Below are 23,773 nucleotides of genomic sequence, written 5' to 3' on the forward strand. Positions count from 1 at the left end.
TTAGAAACATGGTGTCTTACTCTGGATGGCATTACCCTGACCTCTAGTAATACTGTGAGAAATCTTGGAGTCATTTTTGATCATGATATGTCATTCAATGAGCATATTAAACAAATATGTAGGACTGCTTTTTTGCATTTACGCAATATCTCTAAAATTAGAAAGGTCTTGTCTCAGAGTGATGCTGAAAAACTAATTCATGCATTTATTTCCTCTAGGCTGGACTATTGTAATTCATTATTATCAGGTTGTCCTAAAAGTTCCCTGAAAAGCCTTCAGTTAATTCAAAATGCTGCAGCTAGAGTACTAACAGGGACTAGAAGGAGAGAGCATATCCCACCCATATTGGCCTCTCTTCATTGGCTTCCTGTTAATTCTAGAATAGAATTTAAAATTCTTCTTCTTACTTATAGGGTTTTGAATGATCAGGTCTCATCTTATCTTAGGGACCTCATAGTACCATATCACCCCAATAGAGCGCTTCGCTCTCAGACTGCAGGCTTACTTGTAGTTCCTAGGGTTTGTAAGAGTAGAATGGGAGGCAGAGCCTTCAGCTTTCAGGCTCCTCTCCTGTGGAACCAGCTCCCAATTCAGATCAGGGAGACAGACACCCTCTCTACTTTTAAGATTAGGCTTAAAACTTTCCTTTTTGCTAAAGCTTATAGTTAGGGCTGGATCAGGTGAGCCTGAACCATCCCTTACTTATGCTGCTATAGACTTAGACTGCTGGGGGGTTCCCATGATGCACTGAGTGTTTCTTTCTCTTTTTGCTCTGTATGCACCACTCTGCATTTAATCATTAGTGATTGATCTCTGCTCCCCTCCACAGCATGTGTTTTTCCTGGTTCTCTCCCTCAGCCCCAACCAGTCCCAGCACAAGACTGCCCCTCCCTGAGCCTGGTTCTGCTGGAGGTTTCTTCCTGTTAAAAGGGAGTTTTTCCTTCCCACTGTCGCCAAGTGCTTGCTCACAGGGGGTCGTTTTGACCGTTGGGGTTTTTCCGTAATTATTGTTTGGCCTTGCCTTACAATATAAAGTGCCTTGGGGCAACTGTTTGTTGTGATTTGGTGCTATATAAATAAAATTGATTTGATTTGATTTTCCACAGTGGAGCGTGCGCAAGGGTGCATTTGTTTACTTCACAAAGTGAAGTAAACAAATGCATTGTTTGTTAACAAAGCATTCACAATGTGCTTCAAAAAGTGCATAAAAGTACTTACTTTTGTCATATTTTCTGTCAGTCTGGGTAAATAGTCGGAGTAATCTCATTTCCTCAATGGAGCGTTTGCGAGACAAAAACAAACGTGTTTTCATCATGGTAAGTGGTCAGTGCTGTTATCTCTATTCACCAACTAGCTCCGGCACAATGTGAACTGAATAACAAATAATTTATAGATTCTTAACGATACCCATTCCACTTGCAAGTCACTGATCTAAGTTGAATACATTTGTGAAGGTGACATTAAGATTATCTGTTGGGTCCACTTAGCAGTAACATGTCTACAATGTACCGCCAGAACCAACGAGTGCAGAGAAAAACACGTATTTTCTTTTGCTTGGGTCCGGAATGAGATTTATCACGACACGTTACGTCAGACTTTGCAACCGAACACCATGGGGCTCGGTCAGCCTGAAGAAACGGCATGGATCTGGTGCTCTGCTCGATGGTTAAATGTCCTCTACACAGTCCTTGAGGTCTACTTATTGATGAAAGATTTTGTGTTCAAAAGCATTAGGTCTTGCAGTTGGTACTTCAATAAACTGAAATTGAAATGCCATTTTTAAAAAATAAAATCCCCATAGCATGTCAGAATCAGAAAGGGTGAGTGACTTCCTTTCTGTCTGGATATACCACAGGCCATTCACCACTTAACAAAACTCTTGCATTCATACTTCCAGCAGCCCTGGAAAAGTACAACACTCACACGTATGAGGAAACGTTACCGACGGCAATAACACATTTCAATGTCTTACCCATTTATAAAATGTGAATGTTTATTAAATGTTGACAAGAACATTAAAACACAGTATCAAGATTCAGCAAAACAATCTATAGCACTTCACCAAAAAAAAACAAAACAAAAAAAAAACAAACAAAAAAAAAAACAGTTAGCTCTGCACTGGAACCGAAAGAGGTTATGAGACCGGGGTGAAAATCAAAGGATGAAACAGGAGGAGAGTATGGAGTTGGAAAAAGTAGTGACACCGGTTTTGGAGCGATAGTGTGAAGAAGACATGAAGGCATTAAAAAGGAACACAATTGAGTTCATCATCTGATTTACAACAAGAAAAGTTTGATTATTATTAATTTCTTCCCACACTTCATTATTGTGTTTGTGTTTTGGTATTTGTTGCCTAGATTTAGTTCAAACAGAAAAGATGGTCTGTCAGTTAAAAAATAAGAACAGTTTCCAGTAAAACTCAATGAAAGGTTTGCTTTGGTTCAAAGAAGACATGAATAGCATTCATAAGTTGTTCTTTTTTTTTCCCCCATTGACATATCCTGCTGACAAACACTGTTAAACGCTGGGAGACTTGTGTCTTCTAGTTTCGGGCTGGATTATCCAGAAAGCCACTTAAATTTTGTTTAAGGTCTACTAATAAGTATGAAATATGTAACAGATACCTACAAGATATTTATGCCTACAATGTCAGTACAAATGTAAAATGCAAACAAATGCCAACAGCTTGTAATTAAGGAACAAATTTAAACAAGCAATGTTGTAGCTTGGAGCAAATTTTAAAATAAAATGTGGACAAAAATGTGTGTTTCCATATTTTAAGATCATTCTGGATAAATAAAGCTTAAATTTTAAATAGATTTTAATTCATTTGCAAGATGTGGCCATGTTTTACCAAAAAACATGGACATGAAAGACTATAAAATGTGACAATTTTTAGTTAAAACAAATGAACCAACTTGGTTATGGTTTTAGGTAAAGTTCTTCCCTGTCAAGCATCTGTCGAATGTGATTGCAGACTTGTGGTCTTGATCAATCACCTTTGATCGCATTCGCTGATTTTTGAAATTCACTTATACCTTTAAGTAAACTGAATTCAAAACAACAATTAAACAAAGGTAAAGGTAAACGTTGATGAAAACTTCAATTTACTGCTTCACCTCAGGGAGCTTGGGTGGCTGCTCTCTTCTTACACCCTTTGATGCATTGCACACAAATTTGTTAGTTCACCAGAAAACCTTTCCCCTGAGCACACCATCTGAATAGTAAAGCACAAGGTTCCAGTCCACTCTGATGATCTGACTGCTGAAATTCATGTTACGCCCAAAACACACCCCTGATTAATTAGGCGGTAAATACAACCCTTTGTGTCCTGCACTTTACAAAAGACAACATGCCATATAAGTTGCAGAAGGGTTGAACATAACCCAAATACACTTGCACTATTTGCTTTAGACTGTCTTGCATGGACTTTGAGGACTGACTTAGGGTCATTTTGGGGTGTTTAATCTTAATCTGAGCTCAGATTTCCTCTAACACATCACTTTTTTTTTTTTTTTTGAAATCTACATGTTCTGTATTAAAAAGCACAGTTTTTAAACAAGGTTCACAAAATGTGAACAAAAGCTGTAATATCATTTATGGTGCCGAAGAGGTGTGCGAGACTGCAGCATTTGCTTCAATGCTTGAAATGACAAGTATGTTATTATATCTCAAAAACGTGATGTGACTGGCAAAAACCAAAACCAAATTTGGACTCAGTGCCTCCAAATTACACAAAATCCATTGAAAAATCCAATGCAAGAAGAATCGTGTTGACCAGTTTAATCAGTGAAGTATTGTTTGCTTGTTTGATTGATTGTCAGCAGGAAATGTCAAAAGCACATGAACAGATGTCAACATAATTTGGTAGAGAGGTAGGTAATTGGTCAACTGACAGTTGATTCAATTTTGGTGTTGATCTGGGTAGATTTTGCTTTCTATAAATGATCACCAGCAAACATTGCAATATACTTCAGTCACCTTTCATTAATGTAAATATTTTTCTTTTTCTTTACTAATGTATGACTTGCTGCTGGAACAAGTGATTTTCCCCACTGTGGGATGAATAAAGTTGATCTTATTTGACTTAAATTCTATTAATCCAGAGTTGCCAAATCCTGATTACAAAAGCAAAGCATATACAGGAAACTGACTGCAATGTGATAGCCAAGGACATATTAATATTAATAAATAATAACATGTGGGTGCATGGGGCTAATATCTGTTAATCATGGGAACTAAGTCATAATACATGTAGGTGAGAAACAATGTTGACATCTTCGTGACGTCATATGACCAGGCCCCATAAACACAGAAAATATAGATTCATTACATTCTGATGCTTGTAATAAGGTGGGAAGATGGGAATGACTGGAGCCTGTGGTTTCTCTCTTTTGTCATCTCTTCCACTGGAGACATCGTAAGCTGCAGCATGGAGTGACTACAAAGGCATCCACTCAACAAAAACATAGAAGGACCAAAGCAAATAGTGCTCGTCTTTACACTGAAATAACAAAGGGGCAACGTATCATTAACATATACAGTGTGCACACGTGTTTTGAAGAAAGGACTTCAGCCATTTATGAGTGGATTTCGGGGACTATAGTGTACGAGCGCAGTTCAACACAGTACCAGAAGGTGGCGTCCACTCAATGGTTTCACAATCACAATAAGTAATAGTTCATTATAATTACGTAAAATCTCTGTTATCAACACAAATAGCGCGGGGGGGGGGGGGGGGGCAAATAGTACAGAAGCATTGCGTTACACATCAACATTCCACGCTCCCGTCTTCTTTTCCCGATCATGTACGACATGTACACACATAAAACGCACCTCTGCATACATTCTCAGCCTAATTTGCTGTACTTTCTGACCACACGCTGTGCCGCAGCAACATCAGCAAGTACTAGCATGTCTCTGTGCTTTGACCTTAAAGGGGGTGGGGGGGGCGTGGTAGTTGTGCAGATGCTGCAGAGTTCTGCAGTCAAAAAAAAAAAAAGTGCACGAATGGGAGCCCACTCAAAGCAGCAGCTTTGAAAGAGAACTCTCACAGGTGGCGCACCGCTCGCCGCCACGCACTCGTTAGCACGCACTCCGCCGCCATCCGGTTCCACATGATGATCCAAAGCCAAGATTCAATCAAAGCACCGCAAGGGTTCCAAAACTCTCCAGTTGTGTCCATTTTTGTGCCTCTCTGTCAGAAGATTATTTTTGTGCTGCCGAATGGGCAGGGGGATGTGCTTGGAAAAGACAGTCGTCTTACCTCCGCCTCCTCACTCTTCTCTTCTTCTCGACCTTCAGATGCAATCCTGCCTGTCATTCAGTGAGAAGAAGTGCGAAGTTCTGGAAAAAAAAAAATCTCCATTTTCTTCTTCTTTTTTTTAATATATATATATATGTATAACCAGTGATTTGTAAAGTCTGTGCTTCAGTTCTCTTTGTGTTTTAGCATAGTATGAAAACGGCTTCACATGCTTTTAAAAGTCATACACTGTACAATAAAATCTACACTTTTTTTAAAGCTTTCAGTACATCCAAACAAACGAGATGAAACTGAAAATGTTAGTCACTGACTTAATTGCACATGTTGCCTTTATGTTTTTTCTTCATAACTTTTTTTTTTCTCTTTTGCTATAACACGCAATAGATTCGTACTCAGACGAAAAAGACTGATTAAGAAGGTTGGATCGATTTTTTTTTTTTTTTGTTTTTTTGTTTTTTAAACAGAAATTTTCTGTTTTAGGTGGAAAACTGTTGCACAAAACCCCATGATGAGCACCTGCAAAAGACAAACCATACAAAGCGGATGTGCGGTTGATGGAGTTTGATGGCTAATTGAAACTTTTCCAAACAGGTTCACTGCAATTAAGATAAGAAGTTCTTCTAATGCCGTTGAGATTTCTCTCCTGTCCGTATGTATGTACATCACTGGCTTTATGTCATGTTCAACATTTCGATGAAGACAGTGAGGGTATTCCACCGTGGATCACTTTTAATCTGCCTCAATGTTCTAATGGGCTGAGGTGTGTGACTCAACCAGTGACAAGAAGTTGATGGTTAGAGAATCTGTTCCTCTCACACATGGAACGCTGGGTATCCATCTGTGAGTGCTGCATCGGTTGGCCAGTGCTCAGCTGGCAGGCAGATCAGACAAAGTGCCCAATATGCTCCCTAATGGCCCAAATCAGATGAATGTTGTCCTCCATCGTCACATTCTTTTCCTTATTTTCCTTCCAATCCGTTTGCATTTCTCTGTTGTCTTCCACTTTGATTTTCTTCACCAACTTTCCTTCCACTAATTTAACCCTCGTCCAATTGTTTCCTCTCTCGTTCTCTGGGTATAGGGTTTCTTGATATCAAAGCTTGCCGAACTTTTGTCCTAATTGCACATATTGAGGCTGTAGCACAATGTAATGATCCATGTCCTGTCTCGTTGCTGTGGCTTCTTTTGTAAAAGGGGAAAACAAGTGATTTGTATCATTTGGTTGTATTTTGTTGAAGTTGTGTCTCATCCGGTTGTATTTGGTGCAATAGTCATTCAGATTATGCAGCACTGGGTAGTGAGTCTGAACCACATTGCGAGAGCCAGATGGGAGGTCAAAGCGACATGTCGGATGGAAATCACTGGTGTGTGGTACTGTACGGGATGGAAACACCAACATGTCAAACTGTGGGAAACCAGCACAGTTGACTGCGGGCTCTCGTATGGTGTTTTGGCGATCACACACAACCATTAAAAAAAAAAAAAGACAAGGGCCTGAGGGAGGATAATGACAGCCAGGATAACACAGGAAGCCGATGGAGAAAGGAGAGCAAAAACAGAGACATCAGGAGTAACAAAGTCAAAGAGGCATGTTTTTGTGAATAACAATATCAAGATGAGTAATTCCACTTAGCTGTCTGAATTTGTGGTTTACTGTATTCCTCATTAAAAATATTTGCTTTTCCCTCTCGCCATATTTCTCATTTGCTCTCAAGGTCGCGGGTTGGGCGTATCTTCATTTCTGAGAACTTGAGGGAGTACTGCCAGCCGGTCCAGGAGGACCACTCGATGCCATCGGCATAGGAGGTGTGCTGCCCACGCAAGTACTGACCATTCAGGTTGGAGGTATGGCAGTTGCGGTACCACCAGGCACCGTGGTAAAAGGAGGCACAGTTGTTCTCCGAGTGGTCATGATCCCTGTCTTTGGTAGTGAACTTCATTCCGTTGTGCTTCAACAGAGAGTCACCTTGAGAAGGAAAAGTAAAATGGTAAATGGACTGCATTTATATAGCACCTTTACATCTGATTCACAATCTCAAGGCACTTTTCAATGATGCCTCGCATTCACCCACACACTGATGGAACAAACTAAATAACTATATATAAGGATTATTGTTAATACACAATGAACTTTACTGCCAGTTTTCTTTAGATAAGTCAGGGGATGGATACATGAACATCTGCATGTTAATCACTAGGAAATATAAACAGTATGGTGCATCGGTTTGGAGGAGTAAGTTATGAATGGTAAATAGACTGCATTCATAAAGTGCTTTCTATCTGATTCAGAAGCTCAAAGCTCTTTACATTGATGCCTTGCATTCACCTATTCATACACACACTGATGTCAGGGTGCTGCCATTCAATGTGCTCAACTGCACACCGGGAGCAACTGGGGGATTAAGGACCTTCCTCAAGGGCCCTTAGAGATTTCTCAACATCCCGCCCCTTAAGTAAGTGCATCAGCAAACAAGAAGCAGATAGAATCATTCATTTTTAGGTTCATATAAAGTTCATAGCCTTCAAATCTTACAAGGTTTTAAGGCCAATGTCTGCATCTACACTGTTGCATATCTGCATGGCCAATGGCACAGAAACGTTTTGATGGACAGTCCTCACAACAGGTAATCATCTATCTAATTATCTCTGCTACTGCACTGACAACCCAATACCTTGAGAGGCTATAGCTTTTGGTCTCATTGCTGATAACCGTGTGGATGGTACTTTTCATCTTTGGTTTTGAGTGCAATGGTTCAAATAAATCTGGAATACTGATTCATCTAATAACAACGTATGTTTTAACTACGTGATGGCCCAACACACATGCCACAAAGCCCAGAGACATCAACATCACTTCTAGATAAGGTTAGAGTAAGACTTTACTCCTGCAGACTAAAGTTTAAGTTGCATTTGTTAATGTAACTCCATATTGTTGTGCTTGATATAGGGTCTCCCAAAGTAATCCTTTGCCATCATGGTTATATCAGCTATTGATGAATGATTGTTCTTGAGGGAGAGTCATCTGAGGGATCAGAGATCAAGGGTGTTCAGCTGAGGCTTGTACTCTTGCCCTTTATAGTGTAGTCACACAATGATGGTTTGAATAAACTGATCATTAATAGATTTAAATAATTTGTCCAGTGGCAAAAACTGCCTAATCCATTGGTCTCTGGTGGATTTAAAGCTCTGATATAATGGAGGGATGCAATGCAGGAATGGATGTATATAAAAATGAAGTTGACCACATAAAACATGAAATATCTTGAATTCATACCATCTACAATAAAGCTAAAATAAATGCCAGAATCACTGTGCTTTTGTTTGCTTGTGTTTTGCATTTTCCATACATCCCAAATTGCACCAAATACAACAGTACAAGTGGCTGCATTGAACACAATTTCAATGCAGAAGATCATTCAGTCACACTTGCTATCTGCCATTTACTGGCATTTTCACACAGCAGTAACCTTGTTGCTCTGCTGTAAATCATCTTATTTCACAATTTCATCTTTATTATTTCTGAATCACCAGGTTGTTCAGCCATTTGACTGTTATATGTTTTATTCTAAATGTCCTTGACAGTTTGCTTTTTAGTGCAACTTACCACATCCTCTCAGTATGTCAGTATTTGGTTCGAAGAACAAACATGCATCCCAAACTACTTTAGCTTTGGTTAAAACAGTTTGCAACATACTGTCAAAATCAATACATTTCACCTCTTGGAAATACATCCTACCATACTCTATTGCAATTTTATAACGTTTTACTTTCTATCTTTACACAAATGTAGACCTATACTATAGGTGTGCACTACAGTCTCGTTTTTTATGTCCTTGGACAAGTTACTTCATATACATTCTCCATGCCTGGCTGTAATTGCGTACCAGCTTTAACTAGGCAAGTTACCTCTAGTAGACTGGCATCTTGTCCAAGGGCAGTCACATACTCTTCTGCTTCACATGGTAACTGGGGATAAGCACTGGTACCAATGCGTATCAGTGCCTTGATATGATTTACTGTACATTTCATATTTTTCCACTGGGTATTCTTAGTTCTCCAGGTAAAATTTTTCTCTTAATCCCATTAATACCAGTGCATTAGCAGTCACGTTTCTCCTTGCCCTCTACCAGATCACCTTCATTACCGTGTATATATATATATATATATATATATATATATATATTTTTTTTTTTTCCAGATCAGTTCAAGTTCAGTTTATTTATACAGCAATAAATCATCAATCAACTCAAACCTCTACATATGAGCAAGGCCTAGATGTTACCCCATGTCCAAGCACAATGGGAACACCTATCAGTGTTTCTTTTTGCAAGCCTAGTTTTTTATAGAGGTGGGCGGATCGATCCTAATATCGATAATATGGATTCCAACGCTGGTATTGATATTGAACGATCCTCGTGTAAAAAAGATCGATACTCAAGCTTTTTTTGTCTCCCGCACGCACTGTCTGCTGCGCATGCAGATTCATCAAAGTCTACTCTGTCTGTAAGAGCAGCGCTGTGCTGTCACACAACACGGAGCAGCGCACCCTTGTATTGTGGTTTGTCAGCCCTCTACCTCAGGAGATTTTGTTTTAAGTTGTGTTGTGTGAAGTATTTTGTTGTCACGTACAATGTTTGGCAAAACTCTATCCTAGGTCTTTTGGATCCTTTGGATCTTTGAAGTTTAAATATGAAAAAGTATCAGTATCTGTATCGATATTGGCAATACTGGGCCTGTATTTACTTGGTATCGGATCAATACTGAAATTCCTGGTATCGTCCACCTCTAGTTTTGGATGTATGCCTTATGATTTTTCTATATCTGGATTCCAATAGTGCACAGTTTTGACAGTATTAACAATCCCTAATAAAATTTGCTCTACATACAAAAAAGTTCATTTGAAATACTAACAGGATGGCAAGTGTGACTGGTTAAAAGATTGCTTTTCACAACTAATCCACAGAGATGGAGGCTCAGACACAGTCCTGCCTGTGTCAGAAGTATTGGCCCATAATGCTTTTGCCTGGTGCTTGGCCAGTTATGTGCTCTAGGCATAATGAAAATATTTCATGGTGGCACACATGCTGAGACACAGGTCCAATCCATATCATAAACTCAGCCAATACACCACTCATTTTGACAGTTTCTCTTCACTTACAAAATAGAGAGAAGGCTCATTGTCAAGGTTTAACATTTTTCCATTGCACAGTATGACACAATAATCTTACAAAATGGACAGTGTTGCTCTGTGTAGGGTTTTCTTCTGCCAAGCAGTTGATCAACATTAAGCCGATTTAAACCCACTGATGTCCTGTGTCTGCACTTGGGCCCAAATCTTGAACCAAAACAAACACATTAGATCAGTGGTTTGCAACTCCAGGTCCTCAGACAGCTTTATTCATCCCGAAGGAAATTATTTTGCCAGAGTACAGAAACCGTAAACAATGATTAGTTAAATACACAATTACAGAAAGTGTAAGTATTAAATAGAAATCCATGAATCAATTTTATTTTATTTTTTTATGTATTCATCTTGCAGAACTAGGAGAAATAGTCTGATTGCCACAGGCAGGAAAGACCTCCTGCGGTATTCTGTGGTGCACCTCGGTGGCCTCAGTCAGGTAGAAGGTGCCCTGACAGGATGCCAGCGTAACATGCAGGGGTGGGGAGGTGTTGTCCAGGATGCTGAGCAGTTTTCTCAGCATCCTCCTCTCCAACACCTTCACCACAGACTCCAGCTCAACCCCCAATACAGAGCCAACTCTCCTGATGAGCTTGTTGAGCCTGTTTGTGTCAGCTGCCTTCAGCGTACTGCACCAGCAGAATATAGCATAGAATATGATGCTGGAGACCACCAAGTGATAAAACATCTGCAAAATATTTCTGTAGACATTGAAAGATCTGAGCTTCCTGAGGAAGTACAATCGGCTCTGACATTTGTTATATGCGGCATCTGTTTACAGTCTGTTGTCTATGTGGACACCCAGGTACTTGTAGTACTCCACAAGGTCCACTTCTGTACCATTGATGGTAACTGGGTTCAGACGGATCTTCCATCTTCTGATGTTCACCACCAGCAACTTCATCTTAGATACATTGAGCTGCAGGTGGTTGAGTCTACACCACTCCACAAACATATCCACCACACTCCTGTACTCAGCCTCCTGGTGATTGCCCACAGTGGCAGAGTTGTCCAAAAACGTATGCAGGTGACAGGACTATGACCAGAAGAGAATATTTCCCAGCAATGAAAGAAACATAGATTTGGATTTGGGATTGTCTCATCTCATTGGGAATGTTTCATTTGTGTCACAGTTACATTTGATGTGGAGTCTGCCTTGACATATTAGTACTGAATCTTTTTTTTATTATTTTGTCCGCACTGGAGTTGTAGTGTATATAAACAGTTTGAATTGACATTACATATTTCCAGATCGTTGGTAACGCTGTCTTGCTTATAGAGTTAAAATTTGATAACAGAAACATGGAACTATGTGAAGAGATCCAAAAGAGAGTTTCCAAACATAAATCAGGTTATGCAATCTATCATTTCAATTTACAGGGGCAGATGAGGAGGAAAAACATAAACCTCCATTTCTCCAGCATATTGCTTCTCACTATCAAACGTGTAGGTCGTACTGCTTTGCTGACAATTTATCAAAGGTTCAGAAGCGATCTTTGCATCTTTCTCTTTTTAATAACACAAATCCAATCATGTCAGCAGGACGTTGGCCAGTTAATGGACAGAAGCCAGATGAGGACAGGGAAAAAGTGGTTTAAGGGTTTAATCAGTGGTGATGTCAATATTTTGCATGTATTACATGGGTACCTGTGGTCACAGGAAAAATACAGTGTATCCAGAACGTATTCACAGTGCTTCACTTTTTTTCCACATTTTGCGGTGTTACAGCCTTTTTCCAAAATGGAATAAATTATTTTTTCCTGTCAAAATTCTACTCACAGCACCCCATAATGACAACATGAAAAAGACATTTTGAAATTTTTGCTGATTTTTATTTTATTTTATTTATTATTTTTTTAGTTGTCCTGAAGTCACTCCTTTGATGTTTTGGCTGTGTGCTTAGGGTCATTGCCCTGCTAAAAAATGAGCCATCGCCCCATTCTGAGGTCAAGAGTGCTCTGGAGCATGTTTTCATCCAGGTTGTCTATGTACATTGGTGCATTCATCTTTCCCTCAATAACAACTAGTCTCCAAGTTCCTGCCACTGAAAAACATCCCCACAGCATGATTCTGCCACCAACATGGTGCCTGATTTCCTCCAAACATCATGCCTGGCATTCATGCCAAAGAGATCAATCTTTGTCATATCAGACCAGAGAATTTTGTTTCAGCCGCTCATCGCACGATGCCACAGAAAAACACCTCCGTGTTGATAACCATTCGTAAGATTCAGGCGGTTTTCGATGGCTTTCAGTCGAGTGAGTATCCGAGAAATTGTTTAACAGCTGGGCATGTTCAAACTTGTCCTATGAGACTTCCAACGGAGGTGTTTTGCTGTGGCGCCGCGCCATGAGCGGCTGGGTGCCGAAGCGCGAATCCGTCCGCACGTCTTTCATTACAAAATCTCCTTTAACAGTGGAATGTCCAGATAAACTGCTGATCCCGAACTCTTCTGAAACTTCTCTGCTCTCTCACGACGTCCTGGATCAACAGAGGCTTAAATTTGGAAGTTTTCAGCTCGAAACAGGCTGATGACGGTGGCCCGGGGCGCGGCGCGCCGTCTGGCACCATGGGCTGTCCTTAAAGCGATAGTAACACTTCTTAATCTCTCATCAGCCATTAAAATTTTCACCGAAAACCGTCTGAATTTCTCGAATGGTGTCCACTTGGATGTGCCTTACAGTTTCTGAAAAAAATTTCATCAAGCAAAGCGCCAGTCACTCAGGAAGTTCTCAGACAAAGGAATTCCGACGGAAGGGGTGGACCAGTGCTCACTCAAAGCCTGCCCACAGGCGAATGACGCAACCGACAGGCTTGAAAAAACTCACGCATGCTCACGAGGGTTCAAGCTTGTCTGACGCAATCACACATGATTCAAATCCATATAATTTTTGAAAAAAAATAATAAGGTCGGATACTTTTCTAATAGACCTGGTATGTCACACCAGAGTCCAAGTCCCAGGACCTCCCAAAGTCATTAAAAAAAATACCATTAAAATATCCATGAAAATATGGTACATGAAGTAAGTGTCATTCTTTGTGGCATGCAATGTAAAAACAGTGTGCCGAATATCAATCAAATTGCTTCTTTGGAATATTCTCACAGCACCTCCTCCAGAATTCAGCAGATGATTCATCCATTCTTTCATTTTGCTCACCAAATCCACCTACTCTGTGTGGAAGATCCCAAGGCTTTCCCAAGCCAAGTGGGAAATATAATCCCTTCAGCATGTCCTGGGTCTTCCAGTCGCACATGCCTGGAAGACCTCCCTCGGGAGCCGAACATAGGGCATCCTGACCAGATGCTAGAACCACCACAACTGGTTCCTTTCAATTCACCAAAAAAAAAAAAAAAAAAAAAAAAAATCTAAAGGTCAACAAATGATATCTTCTTTCATTCATTTTCAAGACCCACTCACTAAAAAAATAATGCAATTTACAGTTTGACATTTTAGTAAATGGGTGTTCACAGAGGTTGTGATGTTCCAGGAACTCCAAGCGTCTCTGCTTCACTTTCTGTCCATCTTCAAAGCGGCCTTCATGCTGGGAGCAAAAGTGCACTGCATAAAACTACGAGCAAAAAGACAGACAGCTCACCAGCCACAAGGTGATGGCTAACACCTCGTCAGTGCATCAAACAGCTCTTAATTGCCAGAGATGCGGCTGCCCGGCTCCTTACCCTCTCACTCTCTGCTTTCCATTTGGCATTACCATGGTAACCAGCGAGCAGGGAAATAATCTGACAGGCATGTCTGATATTCATGTTGTGTGCTGCGAGACATTAGTAGAAGATAAAGCAAGAAACAAAAGGCGTCAAAGGGCCGGCTTGACAATGAGATGATGACCAGATGATGCAGGAAAGAGGAGAAAGAGGAAAAAAAGAAGAAGAAGAAGCACTTAAAGTCTCATTTGCAAGGCGATGAATGTCACCTTGGTGGCTGGAGGCCGACAGCCTACTGTGATGGCCATTAAGATCAAGTCACTCCTGGCTGAAAGAAGCACCTGTCAGGTGATCAGAAAGTAGCAACGGCAATGTAATAATAATAATAATAATAATAATAATGCCATTGCAGCCTTGCAGGAAGCATCACCATCATGGCAATTCCTCAGTTGCGAGTAAGATGGTCTCTTATTCGAACCCAGACAGGGACCACGAGATGTCTGAACAGGCTCCATCTTGATCCTCGCTGTTTTCTGACAGACGCTGTATGTGGTTGCTGCTGGAAGCTTCTGTCAGTCAGAATCTTGTTCTCTCTTCATCCTTTTCCTCCTTTTCTCCTTGGTGCTGTTTGTAAGTATTTTTTAAAGACCTACTCCCGTGTGGATCGTTGCTCATCTGTCCCTGGCATATTATCTCCAGGTCTTTGGCAGAGCAGCTCTTGAGTTTGTGCTTCTGGATGTCCTTGTAGCATTTCTTCTGCCCTCCTCTGGACCACTTATCTTCACTCAGCTAGGGGTCGATCTGCTTAAGAAGTCGGTTGTCATCCACACTAAGGACATGAAGCTGAACCTTGTTCTTGATGATGAAGCACTTGACGCTCCATACAATGGGTGGTTGGCATGACGATATCTTTGTCGATGAGGCTTTTCATCTCATGTCGAAAGTCGTGGTTGTTGAAAACATGGGTGCCAACTGGTGGAAGCCAGTTCCTGCACACTTGGGTTGATGTTGGATCTTGTTGTCCATGTTGGTACAGCTCAGCAATGCAAAGTGGGGCACATTCTCTGGGACCTGGTCTTTGATGGAGGATTGGACATGAAGATGATGGAGAATGTAAGGGTGATGGTGCCGCCCTGCTTTACTCCTGATTAACAGTTTTGTGTCATTCACAGTGATTGCTAAAAGTGTCCACCAGGCAGATCGGGCCAAGGTGAGGCCTTGTTGGGGACATTTTATCAAACATATCAGAGGAAAATGCTCCTCTGCTGGCTTTCTCTGCTCTTGCACCTGTCTCCTCCATTCCTCTTTCCTGCATTCCCTCTCCTCCCTGCTCCATCTCTCATATCTGTCCCCATTCTCTCCATTCCCTCACAGCGGCGGCTCCCCGAAGGTTCTTTAAATTGCTTCTTCATTTCAACTGCAACTTTTTGTTTACGCTGCAGGTCAACCAGTGCAATTAATTGGCAGTAATTTAATCAAGGTGACAGGTAGCTGGCTCGGATCTGATATTTGGGGCGCACAGACACAGACGTTAGCAGTTTTTCTGTCTGAGCGGCTTAACAAGTGGACACCTACTGCACTGTAGGAAGTGTACAAATTAATGCCTTTTTACAGGTGGTGGCCTGGAAATGCTCAGTAAGACTTTTGGTAGCCTCAGTGTTGCCACACAGGTTAGTGAAAATTCTGTGAGGTTCCTTTTCAGGAGTTTATGATCAGCCCCAATTCTTTCCAAAGTGATACTCGTCATATGTAAAGAACATAATGTGCTGTAATATTTGCAAACCTAACAAATACGCAGCAGATGTGTTATACTGATCAAATCATAATATAACCATCAGCTAGTCTAATCATTTACAGTACATTAAAGCACCACTTCAAAGAAATAAAAAAAGTTATTTCCTTATCACATGATGTGTGATATTTATTTATTTTGTTATGTTTTAGAGTAATGTGCCAACATTTTTAGGCATATTAAATATGACCAAATTTTAAAATAAAAATATGATCAAATGTGAGCAAATATAAAATAGTAAATCATCTCTTCCACTTTTTCTCAAAGCAGGGATGCATTATTTGAGGCATATTTTACACATGGTAATCCATGCCTGTTGTCATAGCTAAACAAAAGTTGACAGGCCAACCACCAGTCAGTTAAATCCTCTGCTAGTCTACTGTCAAACTACAATGAATAACTTTTGAATTTTATAAATTTATTTTATAATCATAATAAGTAAGCAGCAGATGTGCTATACTGATCAAATCATGCCATCGTCTCCTGTTATAATCAGGTACACTACATTAAAGCACCACTTAAAGCATTTAAAGCAATCAGCTGTGGCATTTATTGTATGTATATAATGTAGAGTTATTCATATGGGAAAGAAAAACCCATGTTATGATTATGTTATGAATGAAAAAGTTTTAGAGACTGCCACGGAGGAAATAGATCTTGGAGTCTTGATTTCAAACGGCCTGTCCTTTCCTAAGTATGTTGCTGCTTCAGCATCCAAAGCAAATAGAGTCATTTCTTCTCTTTTATAAGACCTTTGTTCGTAACCATCTTGAATACTGTGTTCAAGTCTGGGCACCATACCTTGAGAAAGACAAAAATACTTTAGAAAAAGTGAAGAGAAGGGCCATGAAGTTGGTTCCAGAATTACAGCATATGTCTTATGAAGAAAGACTTTCAGAATAAGGTTTAACTACCCTAGAAGACAGATGTACTAGAAGATTATATAGATTTATAAAATTTTGCATGGTTTGGAAAATGTAAATTTTGCAGATTTCTTTCAAATGAGAAGGTATGCTGGCCTGAGAGGACATGACCGGAGCTTTTAAGTACAAAGGTCCAGGTTGAATTTCAGAAAAAAAAAAAAATAAATAAATAAAAATTCTTTAGCAATGCCGTATCTTTGTCTCGCGTTGATCAAAATTGTCATTAAATGCTTGACTGAACAATTTTCAGGTTTCAAAGTTCGCCCCAGTTTTCTTAACTTTTGTAATAGCTGGAATGTACTACTAAAAGCAAAAGTAGGAAGCATCCCATAAATTCTGAAAAGTTCACTTACTGTACCTGCATTGCCAGAGTAATCTCCCACAGTCAAAGGGTATCCATCATCATCAGGGTCCACTGAGAAGAGCCCCACTCCAAAGGTACCATACTGGGCATAAGCTGTGCTATTTTCAAAGTCTTCTAAGTCGATACGTAGCTCGTAATTTCCTTGCATTGACAGGGCATGGATCTGCTTCAACCCTGCAGTAAAACAGAAAAGAGAACCCATTAGAAAGTACTATTCTGTTCATTAAACACTTTAGAGCCGTTTCAGCCAACTTTCACCTCCATATATTTCTGAAAACAATTTGCAACATGGTTCTTGTCCCTTTTGCAGCCTCCTTTGTGTGTGTATGGTTTCTCCCACAATCACATTACTTGCAAAGATGTGAAGAGTGTCTGACTCACAAGATAGAGACCAGTTAAACCCACTGTGAAATATTTTGTATTTCAAACAAGCAGATGACCCAAGGAATAATCTCTTCTTAACTCGTGCAACTTGCATTCCACAACACATGCTGTTTTACTTTTGCAATTCATCACTGCCTTTTCTTCAGTCTTCCTACCGTCCACTTTACGTGACCCTCCCTGCTGCTTTAAATTCCATGATTACCACTCACCTGCAGTCTTTTATGTCATTACTCCCTTTGTCTGCTGCTCACATCGTTGAGTTTCTCAATGTTGCCTCAATTTGGACTCTGCTCGCAACCAGTTAAGATGCTGTGACATGGAGGTCTGTATACTGGGAATTTGTTGTTGGAACTCATTTCCAGGTAGATGTTACCTTGCTGTCCTCTCTTTCCAGGATAAGTATCTTGGCTAATATTTGCCATGGCTTCTCTATCCTTGGCTTTGTCAGATAATTTGTACTCAATCCGTGTTGAGTTGATGTTTTTGCCTTTACTGTGTTGTACACTTGTACTTACCATTTTCTTAAACATGCAACACAGGCTGTGTTTTCTTTTTACTTTTTTCCTTATCTTGCATCCATATTCCACATGACGCTGTTCTATTACAATTACCCACGATTCAAAAAAAGTGCAAAAATGGGATGAAACAGCTTACTCTGGGTTGCTGCCTAACAGGCTTGTTTATTAAGTGCAGACCTGGCAACTGGCTGGCTGATAAAGTGTCCAGATGGCAACTGGCTGGTTTATAAAGTGCCAACATGCCAACTCATTTGAAAACCAAAGTAAGGCACTGCGCCCTCAACCAGAAGCACAACAAACACAGCTTCTGCTTCAAATTTTTATCCAGATGGAGCATGGTCAAACAAGTTTCAAGCTGTACCCACTAGGAACACCACAACTGAGATGTTTGAACATGACTGAAGCTGTTAAGACTACAAGCACCTGGAAGTTACCACACGCTAGTGACAATTTGGCAAATCTGGGTGAAATTTTTGAACAGCTCAAAAATGTCACCCTTATTTCAAATCTGGTGGTGATGGCTGTAACTACTATGTCTACTATGTTTGTTCAAGATTAACAAAGATAGATCAAGAAGTTATTATGATGCTTCAAAACACACACCAATTTGCTACTTGGAACGACATGGGAAGGAATGACACTCTGTAGATTAGCTCCATTACTATGTTGTTGTGGAAGTGAAATGCTAATCAATGATCTATGGCACTGACTAGATGTCTTGGTACTAGGTCTCTCCAGAAGAACATTAACATATTTAATGGAATGGCTATGTGTCATACAGTTACTTATGTATGTTGTGTTCCAACATATTGTCGCACCATGGTTCATATGACATGAAATGTAAGGAATTTTGCGCATAATGTGGCAAATTCTCATAATTGAGAACTGATGGTTATGGTTAAGAATAGGTTTGGGATGAGAAGAAAAATTAAGTAGTATGATCCCCACCCCTCCCTTTTGTGCCTTTCTGTGGTGGAGGCATGTGGCCACAAGTTGTTGGTTGATGATTATGTGGTTTATACATCAGTTACTATGCGTTACTTTTCATACTTTGTAGAGCAAATAGCACAGTGGATAAGAACCTGGCATGCCAATAGGTCAGGGTTCAAATCCTTCTCATCCTACGTGTCTGTGTCCTTTGACATCTCACTTCATCTGGATTGTTGAAGTCCACCCAGCTGTAAATGGCTGGGAAGCAACTGGTGCCAGATGGCCAGCCTGTCACCGGGCAGTCAGACTTTCATCCAGTTCATGCTATGGAATCTGGAGAAAAAACAGTGGCACCAATGGGCGTCAGAGCATCTTTAAGACTTTTCATACAATTTGCGATGATTATTTAATGAGAATATTTTGTGCATTCACATGTTACTCGTAAAAGAACAAAGAGGGCAATGGAAAATTCTGCCATCACTTGTTGTGAACAAGGTATCCATGCACTGCAACAGCACTTGCTTTTAAAACATTTTGCATCTGCTTCAGTGACAAGAAACTGGATGTTTAAGCTTTTATGATGACAAAACACAGGCAGTGAGAGATGGACTACTTACGTAAAGTGATAGGTATATGAGGTAAACAAATTCATGTGGTATTTGAGAAAGATTAAGCTGTAGCATCACTAAAAGTTACAATTTTAAGCATTTATGGGAGCCAAAGCTTGCTATTATTCAGTCCCTTTTGCTGTTCCCTTGTTTTTCCACTCTGGTTCACCACAGCAGATCCAAAGTGGATCTGCATGTTGATTTGGCAAAACTTTTACATGCAACGCAACTTCACATTGCGTGAAGAAATGGGTATGGGATGGGGTTTGAACTGGGAACCCTATGCACTGAAAACAAGTGTATTAACCATCCAGGACTCAAGATGACTCCATTGTGAGGTGGATGCAACACCAGCCCATGCTCCCAGATCTGAAATTACTTGTTGGCATTGCTATCGTTTGGCTTCATTTTGCACACAGTAAGGTGAGTATAATTCCTTTTCTAACCTTAAAAAGGTAATGTGTGTTATCACAGTGTACCCACAAAAGATCATGCCGACAAAAAAAAAAAATCCACAATATGTTACAATAACAAACAGCACAACAAAAGCAATCTGAGATTAGACTCTCACCCCGATCAACAGATCCCTAACTTCTTCAGAGATATGTTTGTGGTTAATCCCACATAGAATGTCACAGCATCACCAAGACTGTGTTAACTCTTTTGAACATATGGGTTTTTGTGAGTAATGTAAACCTACAAAAACATACCCACAGGTAAAGACTCATAAATATACTAAATTCCCACATCCACCTCACCGTGGAACCACACAGCACACAACCGGTTCATCCCCAAGCAACCGTCTAAATATCAGAAAAACCTTTAAAATTTCAGGAAACTGAGCCGACTTCAGGTCTCAGCATGTTTCAGGTTTAACAATGATGACAAGTTTTCAGTGATCAGAGGATTTTATTTCAAGTTAAACACTTTCAAAAAGACTGCTTTTTTAATTAAATCAAATTATATTCCACAGTGATTAAATCAGGAACACAATAAGACAGCCCCTTGGATTAAAATTTGATCTTGCTACTAAATATGGGAACTTCAACTATTAGAAACCAGGAGCTGTGAGCATGTGTCTCTATGTTGAATTGGAGTTGTGTCAGGAAAGGCACGTGACATAAAACCTGCACCATATTGTTATTTCTACCCGGTTGTTTTATGCAAGATTCTGCCCTTTACAAAAAACCAAGCCATTGTATTCCTCATTTCAAGCTTATTCAAGGTCACATTACAAACCAGGCCTGGGACCCTCACAGACAGTGTCCATCTTGTGAAAGTCCCCTAAAATAAGTCATACAACACTTTTTATACCTTGTTGGTGTTAACAGTAGGTGTGGTTTAGTCTCACATTTCTAATGTTACTGGATCTTACCAACAGGGGAAGATGTCCTTGTGTCTGAAACTTGGACACATGATAAAGTAAAACTTAACTTATATTTCGCAGAACCTCCAAACAAATAACACAAATACTTGATAGCTAACATAAAACAAAGAATTAGCACAGATATTATCTAACAATATCCCAATGTGGATCTGTACTGAATTTGCTATTGTAAACCCAAGCAACCAGGCATGAAAGTATAAACCAATTTGTCAATCCTTTGGCACAAAATAGATTTGGAGTTACCGTTAGAGTTTTTACACACAAAACAAGTCCAGATTCACATTGTTTTCCACACAGAGCATTAAATCTAAACCAATAAATTGTTCCGTAGCATTACCTTTTCCCAATGTTACAAAGCTCATCATGAAGGGTCACTTTAATTGGTGCATGTTTTACACATGCCTTTTTGTAGCTAAATAAAAGCTGAAAGACCAACCACCTATCGATTAAGTCAAATTACAGTGAAGGATTTAATAATTTTACACCTACTAGTGACATAAGTGCACTATAATTTAGCCCAGAGGCTACCTTGTGCTCTAATTCTATTCGGAAGAAAATATTTCTTGTGATATCCATGTGGTGCTATTTTGTTGAGAATGAGCAGTTTTCAAATACAACTTACAGACTTGAGCCCACTCCTGTGTCACTAAGTTTTAATGGACTTTAATGATATCTTTGTTGGGAAAGTGTAAGTACACGGACCCACAACAGGGGGCGCAAATGAACGGACAATGGAATAGGTCAAATAACAACACTTTACTGTTGCGAACGTGCACAACAAACACAACAGATTACACAATAGATCAGCGGTCAAATTACAAGGTGTCATGTGGGCAGGCTCGAAGATAGGAGACGTCTGTCCAAAACAGAACCGGAACCACACGATTTCCTCCGCCACCAGACCCCGGGAATACTGGAGCCGCCAAGTCCCGAACTCCCAGGTGGCCACTGCCTCCGCGTGTCGGACCTGGTACTGCTGGCGAGGAACAAAAACACAATTAAACGTGGGTGCGTCTGCACCCAGCAATCTGCACGGCAGGGAAGCTACCTCCACCTCTCGTTGGAGAAAAAGTCTGTTATCACTCACAAAAAGCACAAAAAAAAGGGCTTTCTATCAAGCAGTCAGGCTGAGGATATTACCTTTCAGGTAGAATGATATCTCGGCAAAGAGGTGGAGATGACGTCTTGCTGATATACCGATGCAGATCAGATGAGTGGTGACAGCTGTCACAGGTGATGAGTGTCAGCTGTCACCCCGGCTGCTCTTGTGAGGCGGCAGCGCCCTCTTGTGCCTGGAGCCCGCACTCCAGGCAGGGTGCCCTCTGGTGGTGGTGGGCCAGCAGTACCTCCTCTTCAGCGGCCCACACAACAGGACCCCCCCCTCAACGGGCGCCTCCTGGCGCCCGACCAGGCTTGTCCGGGTGGCGGCGGTAGAAATCGGCCAGGAGGGCCGGGTCCAGAATGAAGCTCCTCTTCACCCAGGAGCGTTCTTCAGGTCCGTACCCCTCCCAGTCCACCAAATACTGGAAGCCCCGGCCCATCCTACGGACATCCAAAAGCCGGCGCACAGTCCAAGCCGGCTCGCCATCGATGATCCGGGCAGGAGGCGGTGCCGGACCCGGAGTACAGAGGGGTGAGGTGTGATGTGGTTTGATTCGGGACACGTGAAATACAGGATGGATCCGCAGTGAGGCCGGCAGCTGAAGCCTCACTGCGGCTGGACTGATGACCTTCTGGATTTTGAAGGGACCGATGTAACGGTCCTGTAACTTGGGGGAGTCCACTTTGAGGGGGATGTCCTTTGTCGACAACCACACCTCCTGCCCTGGCCGATACGCAGGGGCCGGGGTCCGCCGACGGTCTGCATGGGCCTTTGACCTCATCCGGGCCCTCAGCAAGGCAGAACGGGCGGCACGCCACACCCGACGGCACTTCCTTAGGTGGGCCTGGACCGAGGGCACACCGACCTCTCCCTCAACCACTGGAAACAAAGGCGGTTGGTACCCCAGACATACCTCGAAAGGGGAGAGGCCGGTGGCTGACGACACCTGGCTGTTATGGGCATACTCGATCCAGGCCAGATGGGTACTCCAGGCCGCCGGGTGCGCGGCTGTCACGCAACGCAGGGCCTGCTCCATCTCCTGATTGGCCCGTTCTGCTTGCCCGTTGGTCTGGGGATGGTACCCGGATGAGAGACTCACTGTGGCCCCCAGTTCCCGGCAGAAGCTCCTCCAGACGTGCGAGGAGAACTGGGGACCGCGATCTGAAACAGTGTCTGTTGGGATCCCATGCAGCCGGACGACGTGGTGAACCAGGAGGTCCGCTGTCTCCTGGGCCGTCGGGAGCTTCGGGAGGGCCACGAAGTGGGCCGCCTTGGAGAATCGGTCCACTATCGTGAAGATGGTGGTGTTGCCCTGGGACGGCGGGAGACCCGTGACAAAATCCAGGCCGATGTGGGACCAGGGGCGATGGGGCACGGGCAGCGGCTGGAGCAGACCCGAAGCCCTACGATGGTCAGCCTTGCCCCTGGCGCAGGTGGTGCAGGCCTGGATATAATCCCGGACGTCGGCCTCTAGGGACGCCCACCAGAAGCGCTGCCGGACAACTGCCACGGTTCTTCGCACCCCTGGATGACAGGAGAGCTTAGAGCCGTGACAGAAGTCCAGGACTGCAGCCCTAGCTTCTGGTGGGACGTAAAGTCTGTTCTTCGGCCCAGTTCCGGGGTCCGGGCTTCGTGCCAGGGCCTCCCGGACGGTTC

The 23,773-nt window shown here is 41.7% G+C and overlaps 1 protein-coding gene across 2 annotated transcripts in view; it reads right to left on the reverse strand.

The window, feature by feature from the left end:
- Positions 1 to 5,376: 5,376 nt before the first annotated feature.
- fibcd1 (fibrinogen C domain containing 1) overlaps positions 5,377 to 23,773 on the reverse strand; it is a 367,422-nt gene continuing 349,025 nt past the window's right edge. For both annotated transcript variants that reach the window (XM_034192108.1, XM_034192107.1), the window contains 2 exons: positions 17,183 to 17,362; positions 5,377 to 7,232 (listed from right to left, as the gene is read on the reverse strand). In XM_034192108.1, coding sequence (XP_034047999.1) covers positions 6,967 to 7,232; positions 17,183 to 17,362 — 446 coding nt within the window. In that variant the 3' untranslated portion in view covers positions 5,377 to 6,966. The remainder of the gene's footprint in view (positions 7,233 to 17,182; positions 17,363 to 23,773) is intronic.

Source organism: Thalassophryne amazonica, chromosome 17 (genome assembly GCF_902500255.1).
Source record: "Thalassophryne amazonica chromosome 17, fThaAma1.1, whole genome shotgun sequence".
In the NCBI taxonomy this organism is placed as follows: domain Eukaryota; kingdom Metazoa; phylum Chordata; class Actinopteri; order Batrachoidiformes; family Batrachoididae; genus Thalassophryne; species Thalassophryne amazonica.